The sequence below is a fragment of the Lynx canadensis genome, chromosome D1 (assembly GCF_007474595.2).
Source record: "Lynx canadensis isolate LIC74 chromosome D1, mLynCan4.pri.v2, whole genome shotgun sequence".
Lineage (NCBI taxonomy): Eukaryota > Metazoa > Chordata > Mammalia > Carnivora > Felidae > Lynx > Lynx canadensis.
In genome coordinates this window covers 68,560,383-68,587,380 of record NC_044312.2, presented here as the reverse complement: position 1 = coordinate 68,587,380, position 26,998 = coordinate 68,560,383, and the positions used below count along the sequence as shown (strand labels likewise).

Here is a 26,998-nt window from a genome sequence, read left to right as displayed (position 1 = left end):
AAGAAATTTAATTTTACCTACCATTTCCTTCTTTGTTCCCCACATCACTATGGAGGGGAAGGTGAGGTGGGGGCGCCAGGAAACTGAGCCTAGAGGTGTCTGGAGATTAGGCTGTTGATAAGAGTGCCTTTTTCTGGTAATTTACTAAGACATATGTACACTGATGGAGACCGCTGTCCTGCATGACTGTGATCTCGATCAGTGAACTGTTCCCTGGGTACTCCTTTCCTTTGGAGTGCCCGAGGGATGTCACACATGTGGGGGTGTTTGCCAGCACGTGCTTTGCCTTCAGCTGGCCTTAGGCTCCCTTCATCACTGGGAAGGGAGGGACTTTGTCACGTTCACCTCTGTGTTGACCAGAGGTAGGCACTTAGTAGTTGAGTGCACAGATTTAATGAGGACTGTATGACCAAGGAATAACTTGGGGAATATAAGCAGGAGCAGAAATCCTTGAAGATAAAGTTCAGCGAAGAGCTACAAACAGGCAGATGACAAGAAAGATGACCCCCTCTGTGTTTGTTAGCTTTTGTTCATTTGTCTACATTACTGAACGCCTCGTGTTGGTCGGGCTGTGCACCAGGGGTTTTTACAGGTTTTATTTTCTTCTAATCCTTCACCATCCTGAGAAGTCAGTATTCTTTCACAGCAGAGGACACCAGAGTGTAGAGAAGTTAAGTTCTTGAAGTGGTAGACGGTTGACTGAGTGGTAGAATCAGGCTGTGAACCTGGGCATAAATTGTGGGCTTTTCGATAAATAGATCTATTTCTGATAAAGTCGTGCAAGTTTGCAGCCGTGATTTCAGGTGCTTGAAGAGGTTCTCATGATCTCTCCACCTCTCATTACATTCCTATCATTTATCTGATTTTATTTTGTTTTGTTTTGTTTTAATGTTTATTTTCGAGAGAGAGAAAGAGAGACAGAATGTGAGCAGGGGAGGGGCAGAGAGAGGGAGACACAGGATCTGAAGCAGTCTCCAGGCTTTGAGCTGTCAGCACACAGCCCGACGCGGGGCTCAAACCCACGAACCGTGAGATCATGACCTGAGTCGAAGTCGGAAGCTTAGCTGACTGAGCCACCCAGGCGCCCCACATTCCTGTCATTTACATTGAGTCATTAAACACTTCCTGCCTCCCTAAACATCCAGAATGAAAAACCAAACTCCCCAAAGGGCAACTCCGTAGCAGTGAATGCTGGAATCTTTCCCTCCTGAGGATGGCGGAACCCCTTGGGGTCACCCGGAGAGGAGAGCAGAGGAGAGTTGTTCAGGAAACCATGGAATCTCTCACCCACTTTCTTCTGTTCTCACCACTGGTCGGTGAGAGACCAGCTGCCACCAAAGAGGAACATGCTAAACCACTGGAGAAAAGCATTTTAAGTGGGTGGCATGCCCACGTATCTGAAGAAGTTGGCCAGTGACAAATCTCAATGATGTGATGTGGAAAGTCCAGCCACAGGGAAACAGCCCGAATTTTCCATAGTCTCATGATTCAAGGCCTCCCTGAAGAGGGAGCAGGCACAAAGGGCAGTAAGAACCCACTGCCTCGCGAGTATGGTCAGGACGGAAAATGTCCTGGCTGGAAGACAGAGGAAGGCCTGAGCCCCAGGCCCTTGGGTGCCTGGGAGGCTAGAGGTGCGTGGAGGCCAGCAGACTCCATCCTTTTCAAGTCCTGGAAGCCGCGGGACGTAGGCTTATTCCCACATGCACAAGTTTCCCCACCCGGCACCCTTTTGTTTTTCCCATTGCTTACAGGCCCTGTGTTTCTCCCGACAATGTGTATAGGGACCTCCTTCCCTGGAGAGAACACACACCCGGCAGCAGAGAGGCCAGTAGTCCCACTCAGTGCCTGCCTGGCAGAGCTGCTCCCCTCCCCGCGAGCGCTTTGCTAAGATTGGGAGGATGAAAGGAAAAAGAATATTCACTGAGCACCTACTATGTGCCAGGCGCTGTGTGACCATTTCATAGACGCTCTTTTCCTTAACTCTTACCAAACCCACCTTAAACGGGGTGCTGGCTCCCTGTTAAAGACCAGGAAGCACAGGGTGACCAGCCAAGGCCACCCAGCATGGAGGTGGCAGAGCTGGGATTTGGAAATAAGTGTTTTACTTCAAAGCCAAGGCTCCTTCTGGACGACACCACCTTCCAGAAGGGCCGGATGGGAGGCTTCTGACAGCAACGGAATGTGGGGCGCATGCCGTGATAGGTGGCCACGCTCACCACCTTTCATCTTCCTGGCGACGTAGTCCGTTAGGTTTCCCCATTCTCATTTTGCAGGTGAGGAAGCTGTGGCCCAGTGATGTTAGGTGACTTACCCAGGCTCGCCCAGCAAGGAGGACTGAGGAAGGAAGCAGACCTGGGGAGCTTACCCTGGGGGGAGCGGATCCTTCCAGAGCACGGGGCCTGGGTCTCAGCTCCGTGTGGCTGGACTTCTCGGCGCCGGCGCCTCAGGGTGTCGGGCGCAGGAAAGCTGGGTGTGCCCACACCACCTTGCATAGACCACTGCATGCAGCCACAGCTTTCCCCCGACCCCGCCATCCCACCACGGGGAAGCACAAGAAGACGTGGCCCCTCGTGAGCAGAAGGAGGCTAGAGAATGTGTTTTCCACACCTGAAACATATTAAGGCCTTTTCCAGGCTTATTAACATAGCGGTTCAACTTGGAAGGCTTAACAATTCCACAAGCCCCTTTTTAGCCCTCACTGTGGTAGAACTTTGTGGGTAGTGTCGGGAGAAGAGAGGATAATTGCTAAGGGTAGGAAAGGGGCCAGGACTTGGGGTTTGGAAGCTCATTCAAGGCCCAGGATGAATGCCAGGCTGGTTCCCCCACCCAGCGGCCTGGCAGAGGGCGGGGGAAGTGACTTTTTCTGCACGGGGGAAACAACTTTGTGTTTGTTTCATGCTGCTTTCAATTTTCTTTTTTTTTTTTCCTATTAAAAAAAAAAACAACTTGAAGGGATTCTTTGAGATGTGTTTTTAAAAGAGGGCCTGAAATTTGAGGCACTAAAAGCCGTGCTTTTTATTTTTAACCTTGGATATGCATGAGGATCACCTTCTTAACCTGGATAGAACTCTTGGGGAAAAAAAATACACACTTGTCTTCACGGACTTTGAAATCAGAGTGGTGCTTCCCTCAATCTTGAGTGTAGGCAACAAAGCACAGTGTTATTAGCAGTGCCTTTGTGACCAATACCAATTTTAAATTCTCTTCCTGTTGCTGCAGATGCTTTGAAACAGCATCTACAGTCACCACTATTTAGAAATTAAGGTCATCATCAGGCCTGCCAGTAGCTCTCACTTACTGAGTGTGTTAGTAAAGAAACTCGTGACACACTGTATCTCAAAATACTTTGCTAATTGTATTTCAGTGCAATCACTTTCCTTTGTAGTCTTGTGTGTGTTTCCTTTATTCACCATGCCTTATTCTGAGCAGGGGTCCATGGGCTTCATTTAGCTGCCATAGGAGTCCATGGCACAAAAAAGCTTAAGACCCCCTATTTTGAAAAAGGCCAGTGGCCAGTCACACTGGGGCCTCTGAGTCATTCGGATTTAGACACAGCCTGTTAGGTGGAGAGGTTACTGAAAGGGATCCATCTGTTGCATTTTCTGGAGTGGAATCCCCACCATTGTAGACGGGACTAAGCCCTGAGGCCCAGAGTAGTGCTGGCCTCCATCCAGGTGGTCTGAATCCTAAGGACTATGAAGATCCATCTGCAGGAAACTGAAGTTTGAACAAATGCTGGTCATCAACATTGCGGGGCTCTTAAAAATGCTGGGATTGGGGTCCATCTCGGATGTAGGTGTGCCCAGGTGCTCCCCAGATCTGCTGTTTGACGCCTGTGTGGCCCAGATGGGGAGCCGCTCGGGACTCCAGCAGAGGTCAGCCTCCGTCTGGGGAGGCCAGAGACCTTTGTCGTGGCTCGGCAGAGTCAACTGCCTCCTGAAGTATCTCCTGACCTCTGGCTCCCTTGGGGGCCTGCTCATTGATGGCTCAGCCCGAGGATACTGAAAAGACAGCCTGCTGGAGACGTTCAGTGTGTCAGGGGGATCACTGCACAGCCCCGGAGCCTTTTGTCCCTCAGAGAAGACCCCACTCGCTCCACTGACGACTCCAGCCCCATGCCTTTGGGATGGACGAGAAGAGAAGGTGCTCTGGTCTCCACCACCCGCGGTTCTCTCCAGTGTATGTGCTTAGGGACCGAGTCTGAGAACACCAGCCTCTGAGAAACCGGATCTCGTATAGGCACCATTTCCCACGGCTAAGAGTAAGAAGGAACGGGACACATCTATTCCTTCCCAAGGCAAAGGAAAATCATTACGAAGGGATTGGGTTAGGCTGAGTCAGCTCACTGACTCATAAAAAGAGTAAACAAGATACCAATCGAGTAAATACTGTGAGACTCTATCCATCCCCAACGATGGAGGCAGGGTGGTGAGCGTAACCAAGATATGACTAAGCAGAAAGAACACTCTCAGAACCCAGCTAGCTTTTGGTAATTACTGAAAAACCTAGCAGATATTTGCCCCCTACCCCTGAAACCTGCCCTATTCCTACTCTTCATTTCCTGCATTATTATCCTTCCCCCCATTGTGTGAATGAATGATCACACACCCAGTCACATGGACAATACCCGGGTTAGTGAGCGCCAGTAGACGACCTGGATGTGACTGAGCGTTAGCCTATTAATTGCTTTGTTTGAAGCAAGGTGATTTCATCAGAAGCTGTATAAGATGTCTGAGGGTGAGGACACAAAATCCCGGCTACCCCACAAGGCCCTGACTGGCTCCCGCCCGCCACGGTCACATGGAAGCATCATCCTGATCTGCTCCCGAGGCACTGCTGTGGCCTCTAGTCACAGCAGTGTGAAGGCCCAGGACACCACTGCCAAGGGAACGGCACTGCTGTCCTCCAAGGCTGAGTGCTGTTTGTCTGGGGCAGATGCCAGCACCAAGGGGAGCTCTGGTTCTGGCTGCATGTGTCACAACGAGTGGCCGAGGCCCGGCAGGACTAGAGACGAAGGGATGCGGGATGTGGATGAAGATGTGAGCCAGACAGCTACGTCTGTTCACAACTGGAAAAGGAGGAAGAGGAGGGCGGTAGAGATTTGCCTGAAGCAGCGGAATTTGAAGATGAGAGGCCCGGGAGGGGTCAGGCAGCATCGACCCTTCAGACTGATGCCAAAAACCTGCCTTCCCGTAGACATTCCTGTCACGGCTTCCTGGAGCCGTCTCCTAGGAAACCTGCCTGCAGCAACCCCCATCCCTCTCCCCCCAAGGAGGACTGCTCACAATGCCGCTTCTCCTTCCAGACCCCTGACCCGTAGCCAAGGAGCCTGGAGGGCCTGCCGTCGCTCCCCAGACGTTGCTTGTGACACCTGCCGTTCATTGCCCAGAACATTTATTTCAAAAGACAGAAAGCACAGGGGCGCCTGGGTGGCTCAGTCAGTTAAGCTTCCGACTCTTGATTTTGGCTCAAATCATGACCTCACAGTTTGTGAGGTTGAGCCCCATGTTGGGCTCTGCACATTGACCGTGTGGAGCCTGCTTGGGATTCTCACTCTCCCTCCCTCTCTGCCCTCCCCTGCCCATGCTCTCTCTTTCAAAATAAATGAGTTAATTAAAAAAAAACAAAAAACAAAAAACAGAAGGCACAAAGATCCTCCATGGATCTCTCTTCCAGCACCGTGGGGCCATGACTAGGATTTAGGGGTGGCCTCTTCCTCAGAGACCAATCAGGACCACAGGAGGCACCCCCAGCCGCCAACCCCAGAGACTCAACATCAACAGGGATTGGTATTTTCTGAAAATCACTTGGATTCATAGAAATGCTAGCTTTGGTGGACTTTGAAACAGTGAGTGGAGCCATCCAGCCAAGGAAAACGGCATCAAACCTGCTTGGCCTGGAGGGAAGCCAAGGGCCACAGAGGCTGTACCGTGGTCACGGCCAGAGAGGGCCAAAGTGGAGATCAAAGATTCCTGACATCAGCCACCAGGCTCTAAGGCGAGTAAGCAGAGGGATGTGGAATTGGCTGCCTCACTCTAAATGGCTGCCTGAGGTTGCCGCAGGGGAGCGGGCCCAGCATAAGCACCGGCAGCTTTGGGAAGCACTGCTCTAGTTGTCTGCCCCCCCCGCCCACCCAGTGCTGTATAACAATATTTGTTATGCTCACAACGAGGGGTCAGGGATTTGGAAAAGGTGCGGCGGGGGTAGGTCATCTCTGCTCCACACTCTGGGAGCTCAGATTTGAAGCCAGGGGTGACTCAGTGGCTAAGGCCAGAATCATCTCGGGGCTCTTTGCATTCAGCTGCCAGCTGCCAGCTGGGACCCTAGCTGGTGCTGCCGGCCTCTCCATGAAGCCTGAGCTTCCTCCCTACATGGAGGCTTGGCCCAGAGGCCGTCTGAAGAGGGAGAGAGCTGAGCAGAAGCTGCTTGGCCTCGTAGGACCCATCCTTGAAGCTCACGCAGTGTCACCCCTTCCACCTTCAGTTTAAGTGAATCCCTAGAGCCTCTGTGCTCTCTCGGGGTGAGGATGGGATGATTTGGTAGTGGGTATGCTGCTCTTCCAGTTTCTCCTACTTCTCATTTCTGCAAACAATTGCTTGGCCCAAAGATTCTATAAGTGCTCTGGGTGAGAAGATGCCAGTGACTCAAGTAAAGGTCTCAGGGGGTTTTGGGGACTGAGGCATTTCCCAGCTTGGGTTGCCTAGTGACACCAATGACCAGGCAGCCAGGGGTCATGTTGGCCAACCCAACAGAGAGAAAAGCTCCCCCTACAACCTGAATCCAGGCTTTTGCACTGGGAGTCTGGACAAGTCTTACAAACTTCCGTTGGTTCTTTGAGCCTAAATGCCTTCCTCTCTTCACCCAACTTCTACTGGGGTGGATAGAGGGCTAGGGGGGTACCAAGGAGACAAGTGCTAGCTTCCCGGTGGGGAGAGTCAGGGAGGGCTTCATTGAGGAGGGCACACTTGTGCTGCTTCTTAAAGATGAATCAGTGAGGGCATTCTAGAAGTTGGAACTAAGATTGGATCTTAGGGGGGGTGGTGAGGAAATCCGACAGGAAAGCAGATTGGGAACTGTTACAGGCTCTGTATGCCATGCAGAGTTTAGACTGCAGGTTATGGTTGGCAGGAAGGTAGAAAGACAGTGAGTTGCAAGGTAGAGTGTCCTTAGGGTGAAGGTCTTGTGGGGACTCACAACCTTGGTGAATTTACTAGAATCCAGGACCCTTGAGCCCTGTACATCCAGAGACTGGACATTCTTGGCCCTCTTGCCAACTATGTCTCGACCTCACTGGTGCGTAAACCAAAGAGCAAGGTTGTTAATTTGCGAAAGTGAGGAGTGCCTCTTTGCAGTGGCAGAAACGTTGAGACCCCATCCAGGACACCCCCTATCTGGTGCCGAGGTCCTGGGGAGCCAGGTTGGCTGTCTGAAGGTTGCTGGATAAGAATTCAAGCCATGGGAAGACAGTATTATGGAGGGCAGTTCACAGGTTCCAGGCACTGCCTGCTGCAGCCGGAGTGAGAGACCCCACCGCCTGAACCCCGGGCGCCCCCTCCCAGGTCACTGGGGGACACACCTGTGTTTTTACTCACTGCCCCCTTGTCACATCATTTTATTATGCTAGTGTCACAGATGCAGTCTGGCTGTTCCCAGGCCTGGAGGGCAGCTTGTCTCCTTCTGTTAGGTGTTGATTGAATTAGTCGCTGTCTGCTTTCTCGAGGGCTCTGCTGGGGCTTTCCGAACCGCTGTGATTGGGGATGTACGTAATCAGGTTTGTGTTTTAGGAAGATAATTCGGGCTGCAGCAGGAGCCTGGAGGAGAGGCTGGCAGCCAGCCTCTTCGCTACAAGAATGGTGCCGGGAATGAGGTGTGACCTCAGTAGGTGGGTAGGGCCCTCTGTGAGGGCCATCAAGCCCTCCCTTGTCGGCGAGGCGGCCTCACTTTTGTGTATGAGTCTGAGAGGGAGCCCCTCTCTCCCAATTTCCAGGCCCTAGAAGGAGCGGGGCAGGGATAGAGACCTCTCGGGGCAGGAGCTGGAAGGAATGAAGCCTGCTTTGTCTCTCTCTGGCACTCAGCGTCTCCTCCTGGGATCCAGTCCGGATTCAGTTCCTGAGAACCTGGCAAGAACCTGGCTCTCTGCCCGTTACTGGAAGCATTTCTCCTAGAGTCCCCTGTGGGACTTCAGCCCGAACGGGGCACTGGGGCTGCAGCCACCACAGGCCTGTGGGTCCTCAACAGAAATAGCAGGACAGGGAGGGGCTACTGACGATGGGGCCCAGCCTAGCCCCACCTCTGCTTCCCTGAGAGGAGGGCGCAGTGGCGCCCCCTGTGATTGGAAAGCACAAGGGGGGGGTGGGCTGTATCCCCCAGTGGATGGGAGAGACAGAGCAGCTAGGAAGGTTGGGGTTCATTTGCACGATTTGTGCCTTTCCTGGTACCAGGGATTGTGCCCCCCTCTTCTGTTGGGGATCTTCTCACCCCGGAAGGAAATGCTCACGGGTGGAGGGCAGGGCTGGCTGGGAAGGGCAAGGCCCCACAGGCTTCTGGATCCTGGCTCCCATTCCTTGTCTGACCTAGCTAGGAGCCAGCAGGTCTAGGTTCACATTCCAACCTTGCTGCTCACAAGCTGTGCGGCTTTGGGCAAGTGTCTTGAGCTTTCTGTGCCTTTGTTTCCTTATCTATAAAACAGAAATAATAAAAGTACCTCTCTCAGTGGATTGTTGTGGAAATTACATGAGTCAGCATCTAGGGTGTAGGACAACTCTGGTGTACAGGAAACATGAGAAGTCCAGAAGCTGTGCCTGCACACACAGCCCTGATGGACGGGCCAGACTCCCGGTGGTCCTCTGCTCCCAGCTGACGGCCCAGCGTCAAGAGGGGACTCCCCGATGTCCTTGCTGGCTCATCCTCATGGGTATCTTTGAGGCCACCCTTTTCTGTGGCCACTGGTCCCTCCTTTTCATCCTCCTTCTGCCCAAGGCCAATCTCACTGTCTCTCCTCCAAGAAACACTCCTGCTGAGCTGATAGATTTGGCAGATGAAACACAAGATGTCTAACACGAAAGTAACTTTTAGTCTAAGTCTGTCCCATGCAATATTTGGGGCCTACTGTACGAAACTATTCTCCACGTATCCGAAATACGGATTTCAGATTCATCCTGTATTTTAATTTGCTAAATCTGGCGGTCCTACCACTGCGAGGCCCCAAAACTAAGGGGTCTCATGCGGGTCCAAGCAAGGAGACAGTGGTGGGGGTCGGTGGGACTGAGTCCTTTCCTCACACTGGGGGACCTGGGGGGTGCTGCAGTCCTGGCTGCTGCGACGTTGTTGGTGCTTTGGGATCCGGAGTTCCTGGCAGGCTCCTGATGACTTGAGCAGGAGGCACCTTCTGCGTGTAGAGCGCCGACTGTGTCCTAGATGTGTCTGGCAAAGGTCAGACCCAGGCGAGGCCCAGGGGTCCCACCCCACTGTCTGCGGGGGTGGGGACGGTGCAGACCCCAAGACCCCAGGAATGGTGTGGGGTGTGGAGAGGGCTCCCTGCACGGTTTCTAACGTTGGTGGGGCGACGGTGCTCAGTTGGTTAGGGAGAGCTCGGCGGGCACAGGAAGGAATTTCCTTTGGAATTAAATACGGGCGTGACTTTGACAGGGGAAACCTCACTCAGGCCTAAAGAATGTGCTGGGAAGTTCTGAGTGTGAGGCTGGCCGTCTCCCTTGGCTGGCAGCACGACAGGGCCCCGGGTGGAGGAAAGGCTTTTGTCTGGAACACCCCGTCCCCAGCCCTGAAGACCACCGGTGGGTGTGAAGGCTCCCTGGGTGGCTGGAGCAGCGAGGAGGCTGCCGGAGGGCCCAGGGTCAGGGGGCTGCATGTGCTGGGGGCAGGGGCAGGAGGAGAACGAGAACTGCAGGACTGTTTCCGGAACCATCCATGGCTCTAAAGGGTCGGGAGCAGGTGTTCTCCACAGGTGGTGTGCCCGCCCAGCTGTGGGGTGCAGGCTCCTGTTTCATGGGCTGTGTGACTTGGGGAAGGAAGAATTGGGAGAATGGCCCCAGGAGACCCATGCTTCTGCACACGTTGGAACTTCAGGAAAAGAATGGCTGGCGTCGGCTCCTGGCTCCTGCCTGGGTTTTTCCACAGGGTGATCTCTGCTTCGTGGGTCAGGCCAGAACTCTTGGTGAGGTTTGGGGCCCCCTACCTGTCCTGAGCTGGCTGACAGTTTCCAGGGCAGGGTCCAGGAGAGGCTGGGGATGCCCTGCTGTGTTCGAGACCCATGTGTGGTTTACAGGTTCCTGTGACTGGACTGGTTTTAAGGTCAAATAAAGACCCACGGGGCAGGAAAGCCTGATTTGGCAATCTCGTAGAGCTTGAAGGGAAGCTTCTTGCTGATTTCTCACGGCACCTCTCCTGATCTTGCACCAGGGCCCAGCCTTGGGGACCCTGCTGTCCTGCAGAGGCAGCGTCAGGGCCCCCTGCCTGCCTGCTCCCAGGGTCTGACCTATCTCCATAGAGCACTGGGTTGGGCTCCAGGGTGAAACAGGAGGTGGTCTTATGGTGATGGATGACAAGCCCTGGCTTGACCTGATATTCTGGGCCTTTGCAGTTAGGAGAGGCATTCCATTAATGGGACAAAATGCACCGGCTCAAACTGAAGCTTAGAAGGTTGTTCAAGCCTTTTTCATGGCCACCTTTAAGCTCCTGCTGTGAGTTAAGCATTGCAGATGGAGGTGCGCCCCGGGGGGGTTACGTCCTGGGGCCTGGGCACTGTTCTAAGCAGGTGCACCTGCCATCTCTTAAAAAAATTTTTTTTTAAACACTTACTTATTTTTGAGAGGCAGAGCATGAGTGGGAGAGGGGCAGAGAGAGAGGGAGACACAGAAGCCAAAGCAGACTCCAGGCTCTGAGCTGTCAGCACAGAGCCTGACACAGGGCTCGAACTCATGAACCATGAGATCGTGACCTGAGCCGAAGTCAGACACTCAACCAACTGAGCCACCCAGGCGCCCCACCTGTCATCTCTTTTAATCTGCATGACAACCTGACGAGGTTCACAATTTACAGATAAGCGAACCAAGGCACAGAGAGGCTCAGTAATTTGCCCAAGATCACCCAGCTTGTAAGTGAACCCATAGTCAAGCCCAGGCATGGGCGCCAAACCTGTCTGCCCCTCATGCCACCCCAGGTACACTTGGCACCGGGTGGCCATGAGGGCGTGGGGAAATGAGTAAGCCAGCAGCGTGGCGAGTGCAGGGATGGGGCTGGAGAGGGGAGTGTGGGAGCGTGCACTCCACACAGGGACGGCTCTCCTGTATGCCCCTGACCTTCTGGTGTTGGCAGCCCCCAGTCCTGGGCGGATCAGGACGACTATTCCCCATGGTCTGCTCTGCTCCACGGGAGCATCTCTGTTCAGGAGGGCCAGAGCTCAGACGATAGCCCCACATGCAGGTGGGTCATCAGTTTATCGCACAGACCATACCATCTGTCATCCTGGGAGCATTCAGGGCCTAGAACCCCATGCTCAGGGCCAGGAAAAGACCACTCACCCAAACCTCAAGTAACAAGTTGGGCCTGGGGTGCCAGAGCCTAGAACTTTCTGGTTGATGGGGGGTGGGGCTCAGCCAGGAAACCATGCTCTGGTCCCTGAGGTTCGACAGCCTTCAGAATATGCCAGTGCCTCCCCACTGGCCTCCTCTCTGTCACCTTCCCCCAGGGAAATGCTGACACTCAGGACAGAGGCTGAATGCGGTGGAATCTCCAAGATGGAGAAGATATGGCCGTAGCTTGCTGGGGGCAGGGGCTTGTGTTGGATTCCTAAGGGAACAAAGCACCTCAGCCTGGGTGACTCAGATGTATTCTCTTCCAGTTCTGGAGGCTGGGAGTCCCAGGTCGAGGTGTTGAGCCCATTCCTTCTGAGAGCTGTGAGGGAAGGACAGGTCTAGGCCTCTCTCCTTGCTTGTGGATGGCCGTCTACTGTCTCATATCAGCTTTCCTCCATGTGTCTCTGTGTCCAAACTTCCCTTTTATAAGGACACCACGTCCACCCTAATAACCTCATCTTCAGTAACTCATCTGTAATAATCTTATTTCCAAATAGGATCCCCGAGGTACTGGGGTTAGGACTTCGGCGTACGAACTACAGGGCATAGAATTCAACCCACGCTGGGCATTTGGAGGCAGCAGGTGCGGTGGGAAGAGTGAACCTTGGCTTGTGCGGGAAGATCTGACAAACTTGGGTTTACATTATCTTGGGTTTTCAAACGCCATCAGCGACTTTGGGCTCTGAGCCTCAGTTTCCTTACCTGCAGAATGGAGGTTGAGAAAGAGTTCATCTGTTCATTCTTCCTGTATCCTTTTCGTGAATGGCAGCCAAGCCCATGCTGGGGGGTACGTCATGAGCGCTGACCTCACAGGGTGCTGCGAGGACCGGGGAACCCACTAAGGCTCAAGTGAGTGCTGGCACATAGTAGGTGCTCTCCAAGCGTCCACCGCCGTCCTCTCCCCTCCAGCCGTGGCGCACAAAGCTCTGGGGACGAGCAAGTTTCTGTCGGTGGAGGACCCCTGGGCCTCCATTCCGTGTGTCCTCACTCCTTCCTGGGGAAGGAGTTAGGCCTTGGGCTGGAGCAGACACCGTGGATGGCCCTGGTCACGAGAACGAGACAGTCTGGGGCTCCCAAGGAGAGTGGGCAGTGCCCCTGGCCAGGGTGGGAAAGCCCAGCGTGGTAGCACAAGGGCCACAGAGAAGCCACATGCCGCTCGCCTTGCACGTGTGCTGAGGAAAGCCTGACGGGGCTGCTGTGCTCTTTTCTCCCCACTGCTCTGGGCTTCTGCCTCCTCAGAGCCACTCTCCTCTGATAAATGCTGAACGCAAAATCAAAGACGCAGAACAGCACCTTTGCCATTTTCCACTATTTCATGATCGTGTCGACGCACCGGGGCTGTTTCCAGGCCCGGCATCCTGCCAGATCTCTGGTGTGCTCCCCGCCTGCCCCACCTCCCGCAGCATCTGAACTGAGCCCTGCGGGGCCTCTGGCCAGAGCTTTCTAAATATAGCTCCGTCCTCCTCCAGACTGCACAGACCAGATCCTCAGAATGGCTTCTGTCCTGATGGCCAGCCTCTAGGCTGTTTGTCAGTTGGGAGGGAGGAGCGGCACAGACAGGGAGTGGCCAGGCCTGGAGAGGAGCCCCAAAGCCGGGACACTAGCGACCCGAGACCCAGATGCCCAGGGGCCATAGCCTTGGCCCTGAGTTCCTGTCTTCTGTCACTGGGGAGGTGTGTCCCTGGCAGGCTCTGCTGAGCTGTGACTGAGGGACAGGACACTGGTGAGGCTGAAGAAAGAGAAAAATGGTGATCTTCCTAGGAGGTGGAAAGAGCCTGCCTGGAGGGTTGAACTCCTGACTTCACGTCTGAGCTGGGTGACTGGGCGGATCCACCACCTTAAACCTCAGCTTCTTGGTCTGTGAAGTGGGGGTAATAAGACCCTGTTGAGGGGCTTAAAGAGAGTTTGTGCCGAGTGGCAGGCACCAGTGGGCCTCTTGTGCCAGGGCTGTTACGGCTCTGAAGGACACTCTGTGACATCTCATCCCAGCTGCTCTGTGGCACTCAGGTGACCCCGACACTCTTCACTGCTGTGTGTCTTTAGTTTTGCCTTGGTGTAGCATGAGTTCCCTCTTCTGGTCCTAGTGGTCCAAGAGGTACCCCAAGCCCAGAACCTCCACGGCCCTTTCGATAGGGAAGCAGCCAAGCCTTCAGAACTCACCTCCTCAGCCATCCTGCACCTAGCTGGGTGCCGAGGCCCCCTTAAGACATCGGCCCACATGTGGACAGGGAAGAGGAGCTGGAACTACTAAAGAGAATAAAATCCTGCGGATGCCTGAGTGGCTCAGTTGGTTAAAGCGTCAGACTCATGATTCTGGCTCAGGTCACGATCTCACGGTTTGTGGGTTCGAGCCCGCTTCAGGCTCTGCGCTGGCAGTGTGGAGCCTGCTTGGGATTCTCTCCCTCTCTCTCTGCCCCTCCCCTGCTTGCCCGCTCTATCTCAAAAAAATAATTTTTTTTTTTTTTAAGAAAGAATAGGGGCGCCTGGGTGGCTCAGTTGGTTAAGCCTCCGATTTCGGCTCAGGTCATGATCTCACGGTCCATGGGTTCGAGCTCCACGTCGGGCTCTGTGCTGACAGCTCAGAGCCTGGAGCCTGCTTCAGATTCTGTGTCTCCCTCTCTCTCTGCCCCTCCCCTGCTCACACTCTGATTCTCTCTCTCTAAAATAAATAAACATAACAAAAGAAGAAAAATTTTAAAGTAGTAAAATCCTGGATTTCTCAGCTCCAGACTTGGCTCTACTTAGGAGGCACCAACCCATGTCCACCACACTCCCCACCTCCCATCTACTCAGTTTTGTTTAAGATGGGAGGACCTGACCTGTTCCCAGGATAGTTGGGACCTTGCCTCCTGCAGTTAAGGAGTCTTTAGTGGAGACACTTAAACTAACAACTGTTAGGATCAGGCATAAGGCAGGGTAAAGATAGGAGTCAGAGGCTAAAAAATTTTAGCAGTCAAAGGCTTTATTTGGGAACTAAGGTCTCGGGCGAGGTTCCGTGACTCAGGGAGAGAGAGAGAGGAGTCAGGGAAGTCACCCCCAGGTGTGGCGGGGTGGGGTTTTTAAGCTGCAGCGGTTCCAGGTTTAGGTCCGGGTGGGCCTTTTTCGAGTCAGGTCGTGCTGTCGCTCGGTGATTGGTTGACCTCCAATTCGTTCTGGCAGCTACTAGGGGCTTTTGGTTGGGTTGCGCTGGCAAGATGGCCGTCCCCTCTACTGTGGTTCCAAGGACATCCTAACAACAACCTTCTACGGAAAGCCTGATCTTCATACAAGGAGAAGCCACTCTGCTCCAGGAACTTTACTCCTATTGGGTGTACAGGTCACTGCCCATGGATCTGACACTCTCTGGATAGAGATAAGTCAGGACTAGATAGCGAAATCCTCAAGTGTTTCCAGGGATAGAAACAGAGAGTTGCTGGTAGAGACAGCAGCCCCTGTTTAGACTTTCCTTCCGACAAACTGGTCCCTTGGCAGGGGGGCTAGTGCTCCATGGGGATAAGGCATCAGATGGGCATGGGCTGTCCAGCTTTGTGTTGCTATGGCCACCATTCACAGAGCACTAACTCAACACAGCAGTCCTGTGAAGTGGGTCCTGTTATCACCCTCATTTTCAAAAGAGGTTGAATTAATATCCCAAGGTCACACAGGTACTCAGTGAAAAAAACCAGGATTCAAAGTTTGTGCTTTTTTGGCCTTTATGATTTCTTCACACCTTGGAGTTCCAGGGTTTCCAGGATGATCACAGTTCTTAAAGAATAGTCGCCAGGGCTGCTGAGAGGACATACCCACAACCAACAAGCTGCCAGATTATTAGAACAAAAGCACCCGGCTTTCTCCAGGGGAAGTCATGCTGAACTAACTTACCAGAGCTCTCTGGTAGTTAGCAAAAACATGTCAGCAAAGGAAACCTGTAGGTTTAGTGTATTGAGGCTTTTCAGAAGTGTTTGGCAATGTTCCGTGCCAAAAATATTTTCATATCTGGAAGAAAATGAGTTACTTTGCTGTGGCTTTGCAGGGAATGCTTTGTCATTAGGGTAAGGAAGATATTCCAAAGGATGCATGTGCACCCCTCCTGATGGAGATTGGTAAATAGCAGTGCCTCCCAGGGATTGGTGCTAGTAAGGTTGTAGTTCATATATACATATTTATTTTTTTAATATGAAATTTATTGTCAAGTTGGTTTGCATACAACACCCAGTGCTCATCCCAACAGGTGCCCTCCTCAATGCCCATCACCCACTTTCCTCTCCCTCCCACCCCCTATCAACCCTCAGTTTATTCCCAGTTTTTAAGAGTCTCTTATGGTTTGCCTGTACATATTTTTTAAATTAAAGATCTGGAAGAGGAAGCATATATAGAGGAAAATTCCAAGTCTGCAGGATTCTTGGGAAACGGGAAGCCAGATTAATGGAATGTGTATGTTTTTTGCTTTGGTTCCCAAATCCTTGCTAATGATCGGCATTTTGTTGGCCTGATTGCCACAGTAACAATCAAGGGGTTTCATCCATTCCACGCTTAACTATCGCGTGCCCTCTATACGCCAGGCACCGTGCTGGACACAGGCATGGATCGCACATAGTTATTCTGCTTCACAAAAGTGGAATTCTGCAGGTCCTCCATTTGCTCTTTTTATTTCTTGAGCCATTGTAAACAGTGCTACCGCATTCTTTGTAATGTCCGCCCTCTGGCATTTCCCTAAGAAGTGACCGCATATACGATCATTTAATTGGTTCCCTCTCACTGGGCTTTCACATTATTTCTGGATTACAATAAAATAACAGTATAGCCTTAAACATTCCTGTATTCCAGGACGCCTGGATAGTTCAGTCAAGTAAGCATCTGATTCTTGATCTCAGGTCTTGATCTCATGGTCATGAGTTCAAGCCCCACATTGGGCTCTGCCCTGAGAAAGAAGCCTACTTAAAAAAATAAAATCCATGGGGCACCTGGGAGGATCAGTCGGTTGAGCCTCTGACTTCACCTCAGGTCATGATCTCACGTTTGTGATTTCATGCCCCTCATCAAGCTCACTGCTGTAAGCACAGAGCCTGCTTCAGATCCTCTGTCCCCTTCCCTCTCTGCCCCTCCTCTGCTTTCACTCTCCCTCTCTCTCAAAAACAAATAAACCCTTTAAAAAATAAATCCCTGTGCTCTGATATTTGTCCATATGGACAAGTGTTTCTGAGGATAATCATCTGGAAGAGAAATTATGAGGTCGGGAGATACACATTTAAATTTTTTTATAGAAACTGATGAATTGCCTGCAAAAAACATCCAGCTCAGTTTTAATTACCCCCAAAGCATCTGGCAACGCCAACTTTCTCAAATCTCTACCAACATGGGATATTATAATGTTTCCTATCGCTGCTGTAACAACCATAAATTTGGTGGTTTTACAACAATATAAATTGATCATCTTATGGTTCTGGAGATCAGGAGTCCCACTCGAGACTCACTGGGCTGAAATCTTAAGAGTATCAGCAGGACTGAGATCCTTCTGGAGGCTCTAGGAGAGATAGATCCTTAGCCCATGGCCCTCTTCCATCTTCAAAACCAGTGAAGTCTGGAGTCTTTCTCATGTGGCATCACTCTGACACTGACCCTTCTTCTGCCCCCCACCTCTCCATTTTCAAAGCCCCTTATGACATTGAGCACACCTGGATAACCAGGAGTCTCTCCTTACCATCAGGTCAGCTGACTAGCAACCTGAATTCCACCTGTGTCCTTAATTTCCCCTTGCCTTGTAATGTGACGCGTCCCGGGTTCCAAGGAGTCGGACATTTGGGGAAGGGGTATTTCTCTGCCTACCACAGATATCATCAACCTTTTTAATTGGGTCCATTCTAAGTGAAAACATGGTATCCTGCTCTTTTAAGTCACATTTTTTCAAGTGTGAGGTTGAACATCTTTTCCTGTGTGAAGAGGCAGAAGGGTTTTTGTTTTCGTAAGTTGTCTGTGTCTTTTGTCTCCTTTTCTGTTAGTTTTTTTTGGGGGGGGGGGCGGGGGGTTGTTTTCAATGGAGTTAGAAGTTCTTGAGGGTAAGGACTTTTTCATATTCGTGTTTACATCCCAGTGCCTCAAGACATGGCCAGATTCAGAGAAACTACTCCCTGCCTGTTGGCTCTCCTTTCTTCTCTCCCACCCCATTCTCTTGCTTCTCTGCTTTGGAAGCAGTGCCTGGACCTGGATGCTTCTGGCTGAGCCGAATGTGTCTAGGAGCGGGTGGTGGTCTTATGGCTTACTTACAGTGCCGTGGACTTCTCAGGCCGCGACAGGCTCTGGGGTTCAGACAGATTGGGGGCACAGCCCGTGACCCAACCCTGCGCTGAGGCAGCCCTCTGCCCCTTCCTGAGCCTGTTTTCTCACCTGTAAAAACCACGATGGTGGCATGCTGGCATTTTAGGGTTGCTGGTATGGAACAGGACAAATATTGACCCCTCCTTTTGAGAGCAAGGACCCCTCTCGCAGAGCTGCCCCACTTGCCATGGGGAGGCCAGGAGGAAGCCCTACTAGGAGGACCCGGCAGGGTGCCAGCCCCAGGGGTGCTCCATGCCCCCTGATCCACCTCGTGGCTCCACCCGACAGCAGGTAGAGATGACTTTCCCCTGCCTCTGACCTAGAAACGGAGGTGCAGAGAGGCCACGGGGCCCCAGACGGCGTGGCTAGTTTGGTGTAAGGGGACTCTTCCCGACCAGCCCGCTCCCACGGCCTCCCTCTCTCCCCGGCTTCTCCAGCCAGCTGGGCTGCAGGGCCCATGCCAGCCGCCCTCCTCCTTCCTTTGGAAGCTAGCAACTGCCCTTGCCTGGCAGCCCCAGACCCGGGACTCTGAGGAGGGGGGCCACGGGAACCCTCTGCGGCCCTTTCCTTCATGGTCAGCAGCCTGGGCTCCAGCCCCTCCTGTGCAGCCGCCTGGGGCTGGAACTCATTAGCTCTTTTATTAAATCCATCTGCTCTGCTTGGAGATGGCCCCGAGTCTCCGTGCTCCCCGCCCTGGGTATGTGAGGCGGGGGCTGCACACAGATGCCATTGTGTGAACTGGGTCGGCGTCCTGGAGGGCAGAGGCCCAGGCGCCCTGTGTGGGCGAGGGCCCCGCCCGGCCTGGAGGGTGTGGATACTGAGGAGCAGGAGTCCACATGGCCGTGGAGTGAGGGGGAGTCTGGAGAACCCTGAGCCTTGGGTTGGGGGCGTGCTGGGATAAAATGGGACACTGCGGGTTTGCTGCTCTGCCTTCCGCTGATGAAGCCACCCCCTCCCCCTCCCCAGGAGTGCATCATTGACGAGGACTGCGGGCCCGCCAGGTATTGCCAGTTTGCTAGCTTCGAGTACACCTGCCAGCCTTGCCGGGACCAGCAGACGGTGAGTGTGCCCAGAGGCATCTGCGGCTGCAGCACCGGGTCTTGGGGGCTGGGCTGGGTCCCAGAGAAGGAGACCTGGGGGAGAAGCCTTCCCGGAAGTCTTCTGTGGGGCTTTTAACCATGTCCGTGCTTGGAAGAGCCTCTCCATGCGGCCCAATGGGGCTGACTCCTGGAGTGACAAGGAGGCCATCTGCAGACCTGCCACCACCCTCACTTGCCGCATGATCTCATGGGTGACAGAGGAGGGAGGGAAGGCGGGGACCGGGTACCTGTCATTCCCCCGGGGTAGACCCATCCCCGTAGATGCTGCCAGTGACACTATTGCAGCCCCCACCCCCCACCCTCCACCCTCCAGATCTTTCTCCCCATCTGCCCAGAGAGGGCGGAGGGAGGGCCGGAAGAAGCCAGAGGACTTCCCTGATAGAGATTCCACAGAGAAGCACGAAGCCAGGGAAGCAGGGACTCCCTCCACCCAACAGATGTTTTGGACAAAGCCATATGGGCTCATTGACTTTTCTTGTCCTTTTTCATTACTGAGGCAGTAATAACACAGCATGATAACAAGTTTGGAAAACAGAGGGCTTCTTCCTCCCCTGTCTGGTGCCAGCTGTGGTCAGGCAGCTGCAGGTGTCCCTCCAGCCTGCCACCTCCAAGTGTGACTGTGGGGCCCCGGTGTGCTCCGTGCTTGTCAGTCCCGCGTGCAGCTCCAAACTGTGGCACCCCCACGCCCTCCCCATCCAGATGGCCTTCCGGGCTTGGGCCTGGATTTAGTCAGCTGTCAAATCAGGCTGCTGCCTGCAGCTGTGGGCCATAAGCCACATTCCTTCCTGACCTAGGCGCCTAATAAAAAGGAGGCAAGGCACAAGTCTGTGGGGGAAACACTACGTCCTTTGCAAAATCTCAAGCTACATAGAAAATGCTCCAGATACGTGACTCACCCCAGGTGCCATCTTTCCAGTGTTCTCCCATCTCTGCTCCCTTAACTTCCACTAAAAGCCCCCCAAGCCTCAGACCTCAGTTGCCTCCTCTGTATAATGGGAGCATGTGGTTAACCCACGTGTGGCATTTTCAGGGCTGGGGACAGTGACAGTACATGAGTCAGCATGCTGTTGTTTGCCCGCAGCTCTGCACCCGGGACAGTGAGTGCTGTGGAGACCAGCTGTGCGTCTGGGGTCACTGCACCAAGGCAGCCACCAGAGGCGGCAACGGGACCATCTGTGACAACCAGAGGGACTGCCAGCCTGGGCTGTGCTGTGCCTTCCAGAGAGGTGGGTGGGCTCTCCACTGGGTACGGGGCAAGCCCTGTCCCAAGCTCCACCATCCTGGTCTTCCTGCGGCCCCATCTGTGCCAGACACACCTTTGCAGGCTCCCACCTCCTTGGCAGTCTCCCAAACACTCAGGGTGCATCCCAGCCCCACAGCCTGGCCTGAGGCAGGCCCCCACCTGGAGCGGGCCACCAGGTCTTCTGTCTGTGTCTCCTGTTGACACCTAGAAAAGTTAAATCCCTTCAGGATGCATGAGCCCAGGGCAGGAGGAACAAGCCCTCTCCACTCTCCACCTCATTTCCCAGGCCCTGAAGGTAGCACCTGGCCCTGTCCTGTCCTCTGAGGATGTCCCCCTTCAGTCTTCCATTTTCACTGGCCCTCGTGGGTGAGGTCGCTCAGGCTCTTCCCTCCTGCAGTGTTTCTGAAAATGTCTCCTTCAGCTGCCTCCCCAGCTCAGCCTCTGCAGCCCCCAGCCCGCCTGGTACCTTCTGTCCCAGCCATTTCCCTCCAGGTCGGCGCTCCGTGTGGCTCCTCTGGCAGCTGTGGTTGCTCTGCTCTGTCTCATCAGACTCTTCCGTCTCCCTTTCAAGGCTTCCCCCAGGCCACAGCCAACCCCAGGCCTCTGTTGCTGCTGTGTCCCAGCCTTGAGGGCCTTTCTTACACTCTTTATTTCTCCAGACCTTTGGCCTCAAAACCGAGCACAAGCCCCCCCTCTCCAGGCAGTCCTCCCTAACTGCTCCAGCCTTCCAGACTCATTCCCTCCACAGCCCATTCTGCCATTTTGTTTCTTCTCATTTCACCTCTTTAATTTTAACCTCCACTTCGAGGTTGAGGGGCTGGAAAGTTGGGGCTCCACCCCATTTCTCTGCTTCCTTCTGTGGTACCTGCCTGCTTGGTGCTGGGCACACAGGGGTGACTTTCCCCTGGCCCTAGGTCTCTTGTTTCCTGTGTGCACACCCCTGCCCGTGGAGGGTGAGCTGTGCCATGACCCCGCCAGCCGGCTTCTGGACCTCATCACCTGGGAGTTAGAGCCTGATGGAGCTCTGGACCGATGTCCGTGTGCCAGTGGCCTTCTCTGCCAACCCCACAGGTGAGGCCCCACCTGCCCTCCCTGTTAGAGGTTGAGAGCAGATGAGATGCCACCCAGTAGGATCTCAGGAGCAGAGGGGTGATGTGGATTTAGTTCAGGGTAGGTTTAATTTGAGGTGTCCTTGGGTCTTCTGGATGGAGCATCTGATAGTCAGATCTATCGTTCTGGGGCTCGGGAGAAGGTGTGGCCAGGGGTACAGATGCAGAGCTCATCCGCACGGTGGTTGAAGCCTCATCATGAATAGGTGGCCAAGGGAGATGGTGTAGAGGCAGAAGAGCTCCCGCCTAGGACCATCACTGTGAAGGACAAGCTGAGAAGTTGCTGGCAGAGATGACTGAGAAGGCACAGAGGTAGAAGGGAAACTAGAGAGTGGGCCACCAAATTGGAGGGCACCACTGATGGTGTCATAAGCTGCTGAGAAACCGTGAAGGAGAGGTGTGGCCTCTGTGCAGTCACTCTCAACCTTCCCTCCAGCAGAACCCAGGGTGGCCGGGCAGACAGAACTCCCTGGCCCTGTCTCGTGATATGACAGGCTCCACCCCACCGTCAGGAATTGTTCCCACCAGGAGGCCCAGATGGGCAGGGGGCTGAGAGGGGTGACACATTGCCATGAACTGTCGGGCCCCCAAGTCCTCAGGGCCTGCCCCAGAGAGTCTCACAGGAAGACAGACCTCCATCAGAGGTGTGCAGCCATCCCTGTAAAAGTGGCCTTCCCTCAGCAATGTTTGTTAAAGTAAGATGTGGACAGGAAAGTGAGACTCCACTGAGATCTTAGCGGAGGGGTGAAGGTGAGTTCCAGGCGCGGGGCCTTTGCTTTCCTGCTTGGGTCTCCCCGTGTTGATGAGTCCAACTTCACACGCCCTCCCCCTGCGGAGACACATGGCCCTCGGCTGAGTCCCTGCCCGGTCTCTCCCTAGCCACAGCCTGGTGTACGTGTGCAAGCCGGCCTTCATCGGGAGCCGTGGTGAGGACGGAGAGAGCCTGGTGCCCAGAGGGGCCCCCAACGAGTACGAAGATGGCAGCTTCATTGAGGAGGTGCGCCAGGAGCTGGAGAACCTGGAGAGGAGCCTGTCTGTGGAAATGGCTCTCGGGGAGCCCGGTGCTGCCTCTGAGCTCCTGGAGGGAGAAGAGATTTAGACCCAGGCTTGTTTTGTGGGTAGACATGCAATAGAAATAGCTAATTTATTTCCCCAGCTGTGTCCTCTAGGTGTGGGCTTTACCGGGCTTTTTTCCACGGCCTCTTCCCAGTACATGTTCCCTCTGGCTTGAAACAAAATGAGGTGCTGTGTATTTGCCCAACACCCCCCCCCCAGACTGTGCACGGTTCCCGTGCCTGGGGAAGATGGGGGTGTATGGGAGGGTGGAGGGCTGCTAAACTCGTCCAGATCATTGGCTGCTTTGCCTCTGCTGGTTGGCACCTGGCACATTTCATTTTGTTCTACATCCCTTGGAGAATTGCTGGAGAGGAGGCAAGGGGAAAGGATGCAGATTTCCCCATGATGGGTTTTGGGGAAATGTTGACTCTTACACAGGTGGAGAAGAGTGCCCTGCTTTGCAAACGTAAACCTGGTGAAAATGTAACAAGTGGCTTTTCCACGCATTTCTTCCCACAGGCACAGGCAGGCTTTGCCTTCAGCTGCTGTGGGTGACGTGTTCTGTGCACTCTGTGTTCCATGTGTCCCTGTTCTTTCATCATTGTTACTCGGCTCCTACCTCTGTGCCAGGGGAGCAGTTCTGCATCACTTGCCAGTCCGGTGAGGAGGGTGGTGGTCTCCCCATCTGTCAGGATTTTGGTGTCTCAGAGACATCAAGTTGCTTGCCCAAGTCACACAGCTAGTGAAGATCAGAGCAAGATGCACCCAGGTGTGATTCCAAGCCCAGTGCTCTGCCCACCAGCCTCACGGCCACAGAAAGCACTCCATAAAAGGAGGGAGGATGGGTTTTTTTGTTTGTTTTTTGTTTTTGAGGCGTATCTGGAAGTAAGGCCAACCTAGTTCACTGTAAGATTAAACTTCTACTGGTAGAAATAGCATTCTCCTCAGTGTGGGGGTGGCCATCATTCTAGTGGAGACCAGCGATATTGATGCTGTCCCCCTATGGCAGTTAGTTATGTTAGTGACTTTGAAAGTACTACGATTGGTGCATAAGATATATGTTAACTTGTCAGAAACAGTGATTGTAGGGCCAGGATTATAAATGAAATTTGCAAAATCACTTACCAGCAACTGAAGACCATTATAAACCACGTGGAGAAAATCAAACCAAGCAAGGCTCTATGAAATATGGTTGTAACATCCACACTGAGAGCACTGGACTGGATGCTGTTCTGCAAATGGTATTTTCAGGTGCCATTGACTGTTTCCATCATGTATTCATCCAGAGTTAAATTTTAAAATTGCACATGATTGTATAAGCATGCTTTGAGTTTTAAATTATGTATAAACATCTATGTTGCATTTAAAAATCAAGCATAAATCACTTAGACGACTCCTTTATAGTTCTTGGATGTCTTCTTTCTTTTTGACTTTGAATAAATAAAATGGGAATGATCTGCATTGTCCACAAACAAACAAAACCAAAAAACTCTTCCACGTAAGTGACTTTAACATTCAAGTGAAGCACACCGGTTTTAGCATCAAAATATTTTAGAAATGTTCACTGCTTTTGTAAGGCATTAGTCTTAAGAGTGTCAATACTTCACTGTCTTCTGAAAGAGTAAATGGAGTGTATATGACTCTTCTTTCCACTCAAATGCGGTTCTGGGCCAGAACATAGATCTTCAGGGACTATAATAATAAAAAGACAATATATTAAGGTCTGCTGGGGGAGGGGGCAGTCACCGGATTAGGCAGTCTACCTCTATCATCTCTAATCTTCATTGAATCCACGAGTATTTTTTCACTTAGCAGATGAAAAAAAAAAAAAGGAAGCTCAAAAATATTAAGCGATAGTGCTAAAAGTCAAATAAAAAATCTAGTACAGTAGGCCCAGGATATACTGATGATTTTAAGATCAAATATAGAGCTGAACTCTACTCAGTGTCAAAAGTCACCAGGACCACTCTACATCCTTACTACTCAACAGGTACTGAGAGCCTACTCAGAACCAGGTGCTAAGATCTGCTGTGGGGCTGCCAGGTTGAGCCAGATAGGGTCCATACCCTGGGCGCATCACAGCCTCATGAGAGATACACATTAAACCCAGCACCCACCAAAGCAGTCAACCCAATGTCAGAACGGTGATGGGAGCCCCAGAGAACACTCAGCTGCATGGGAATTGGCTCTCAGAGATCAGAGTTTATCAGGTGATCAGAAGAAACAGGAAAGGGCATTCTGAGCCAGGGCAGAGGGAGAGAGGTGAGAAAAAGGGCTGGCACATAGAGGAAACTGCAAGTAATTCACAGTGCCTGGAAGGCAAGGTGAATTTGAACAAGCATGTGGAAATGAAGCTGGAGATTATTTTGTTCGGCAAAAATTTTGAGTTCCTACTGCGCCAGGCCCTACCTGCATGAGTACCAGGAGACCATGGTACATAAGATAAAGCTAAGTCCCTCCCTCACAGAATTTATGTGCGGATCCACCCTGCTCCCCTGTCCTCAGAGCCCACTTCCAGTGGGAAACTGCATTTGACAGAACACATTTGGCACCATTACTGGAAAAACAGAACCACTGCGTATTTCTCTCTCAACAAACCGGTACTCCTTAATTAAATGGGTTACTTAAGCATTATAAAAGAGGCTGAACACTCAGTTCACTGGGGAAAGAGGCAGGTTGGGAGCAAAGAAAGCAGAAAGGAAGTATGTTCCCCACTTCTCAGGCAAGGCTGTAAGGTCCACTAATCATTCCTGGCCTGGTCAATTCTCAGGCTCTGACCAGTCAGAAGACCTGTTTCTCCAGTAAAGATGAGCTGGTGAGGGGATGAAGAGGCGTGCTGTCATGGGGAAGGGGCAGAGCATTTCTCCCCAGTGCTTTTTTGCCCTCCTAGCTTGGCCCCTAATGATCGCTGTGCGCTTTTCTGAATGGTCACACACACTTTCACGCACTCTTGATCTTGTCAAGTATTCTTGTTTCTAAAAGCTGACTTTTGAAAATTAACACCAGAACTAATCAGGTGGTCACATAGCACCCTTCTTCCCCACAGGAATGGCACTGAAGGAGCACCTTTGATGACATGTACTCCTAGTCTAGATGGCTATAAGCTTTATTTGGGCCATGAACTCCTTTGCAAACCTGATAAAAAAAATATTTTACTAGGCCCCTAGAAAACTATACATTCCACACAATTTTGCTTTTAAAAATGTAAATTGCCTTATAAGGCTTCTGACTGCTAATGACTAAAATATTGCCTTGTTTTTCAAAAACTACACAGACTTTAGATGGAATAGTTTTATTTAGCAAATAAAAAAAAGCTGCTTCAGATTATCTTCTATTCCATATACTCTAGACTACAATTTGTTAAGTCACAAGTGCAAAAGAGATGGTTAGGGTCTTGATGCTAAACAAAGAGACAGAATTCAGCAGAACTAGAGTAGCCAATTGCAAAGGAAATACTAGCAAATGAACCAGAATAAATGATTTTATTGTATTCCATACATTCACAGGTCACTTCCAGATTTAGCAACAACACTGATTAGCCATGCTCAGATTCTGTGTACTCATTTAGCTTCAACCATGTAGTAAGTTTTAGCTCTCTCCTGGCCTAGAGAAGGACCACACCACCATTCCCAACCGTGTAGCCTGGCAACGATTTTTCTAGCTGTGGCAGAGCCTCACGGCCCCCTCCCCCACCATTTTCTCAGAATCTGTAAGTACTTCCCATCCGTTATGAAACAGATCGCCAAATACTCTAGTGCAGGGCTCCTTTGCTCTTTTTATCTCATCGTAGCTATTACCCCTTACTTACACCTTGGTTTGACAGGTGGACTTTGAACTAGCAAGCTTCTACAGACCAGCCAGACACAGCACAGTCCTGAAACCATAGCTTCTGCTTCTCTGACCAGAATGCACTCCTCACCTTCAGCACCTGCTTCAGATACGTAGGTACTTGGTTCTCCCACGGCATGCCTGGTTGATGCAAACCCATCTCTCCCATGGTAGAAGCTCTTCAAAACCCTTGTGCGACCTCTGAGGAACAGGGTCACGATTTATTGCATGTGGTCTGTGTCCACCTCAGGAGATTCAGCAGATGAGTGATCACTAGGCCCCGCTGCCCTGCGTTTGGGCAACTGATCCACACAGTGAGCGTTCTGCCTCTTGGTTCCTGCCTCAAGTGATTCTCTGAATCTGAGGGAGGTGGATCACATTAACCGCCCTCGCATAAATTACTGCGCCCATCACCACAAACTGAGTTTGAACAGTTCGTCGCTCCCTTTACTGAAATGGTCAAAGTGCAACACCGTGCTCTCACTCTATCAGGCACTGAAAAGCAGGAAGCTTCAACTTTTTTTCTATAATGAGATCTATTTTCTTCACTCTTGGTATTTGTAGTATGCCTGTAATCAGCAGCAGCAAACACAAAACAAAAAGCAGGGCAGAAGGCACAGAATGAGGAGCAGGTGTGAGAACTTTACCGTTTGCTCTTAAAGGAACACGAAACCAAACCAAACCAAGCCCAAAGCCTGTTTTGTTGACAACTGGCCTCTCCTGCTGCACAGAGTCAGTCCTCAAACGCAGAAACTCGATTTATTAACCCCTAAA

General features: G+C 52.2%; 1 protein-coding gene across 1 annotated transcript in view; it reads left to right on the top strand.

Annotated features, from left to right (window-relative positions):
- DKK3 (dickkopf WNT signaling pathway inhibitor 3) overlaps positions 1–23,795 on the top strand; it is a 46,446-nt gene extending 22,651 nt beyond the window's left edge. The window contains exons 5-8 of the mRNA XM_030332516.1: positions 18,855–18,947; positions 20,070–20,214; positions 21,146–21,302; positions 22,220–23,795. Of these exons, the coding sequence (XP_030188376.1) occupies positions 18,855–18,947; positions 20,070–20,214; positions 21,146–21,302; positions 22,220–22,439 (615 nt within the window). The 3' untranslated portion in view covers positions 22,440–23,795. The remainder of the gene's footprint in view (positions 1–18,854; positions 18,948–20,069; positions 20,215–21,145; positions 21,303–22,219) is intronic.
- Positions 23,796–26,998: the final 3,203 nt, after the last annotated feature.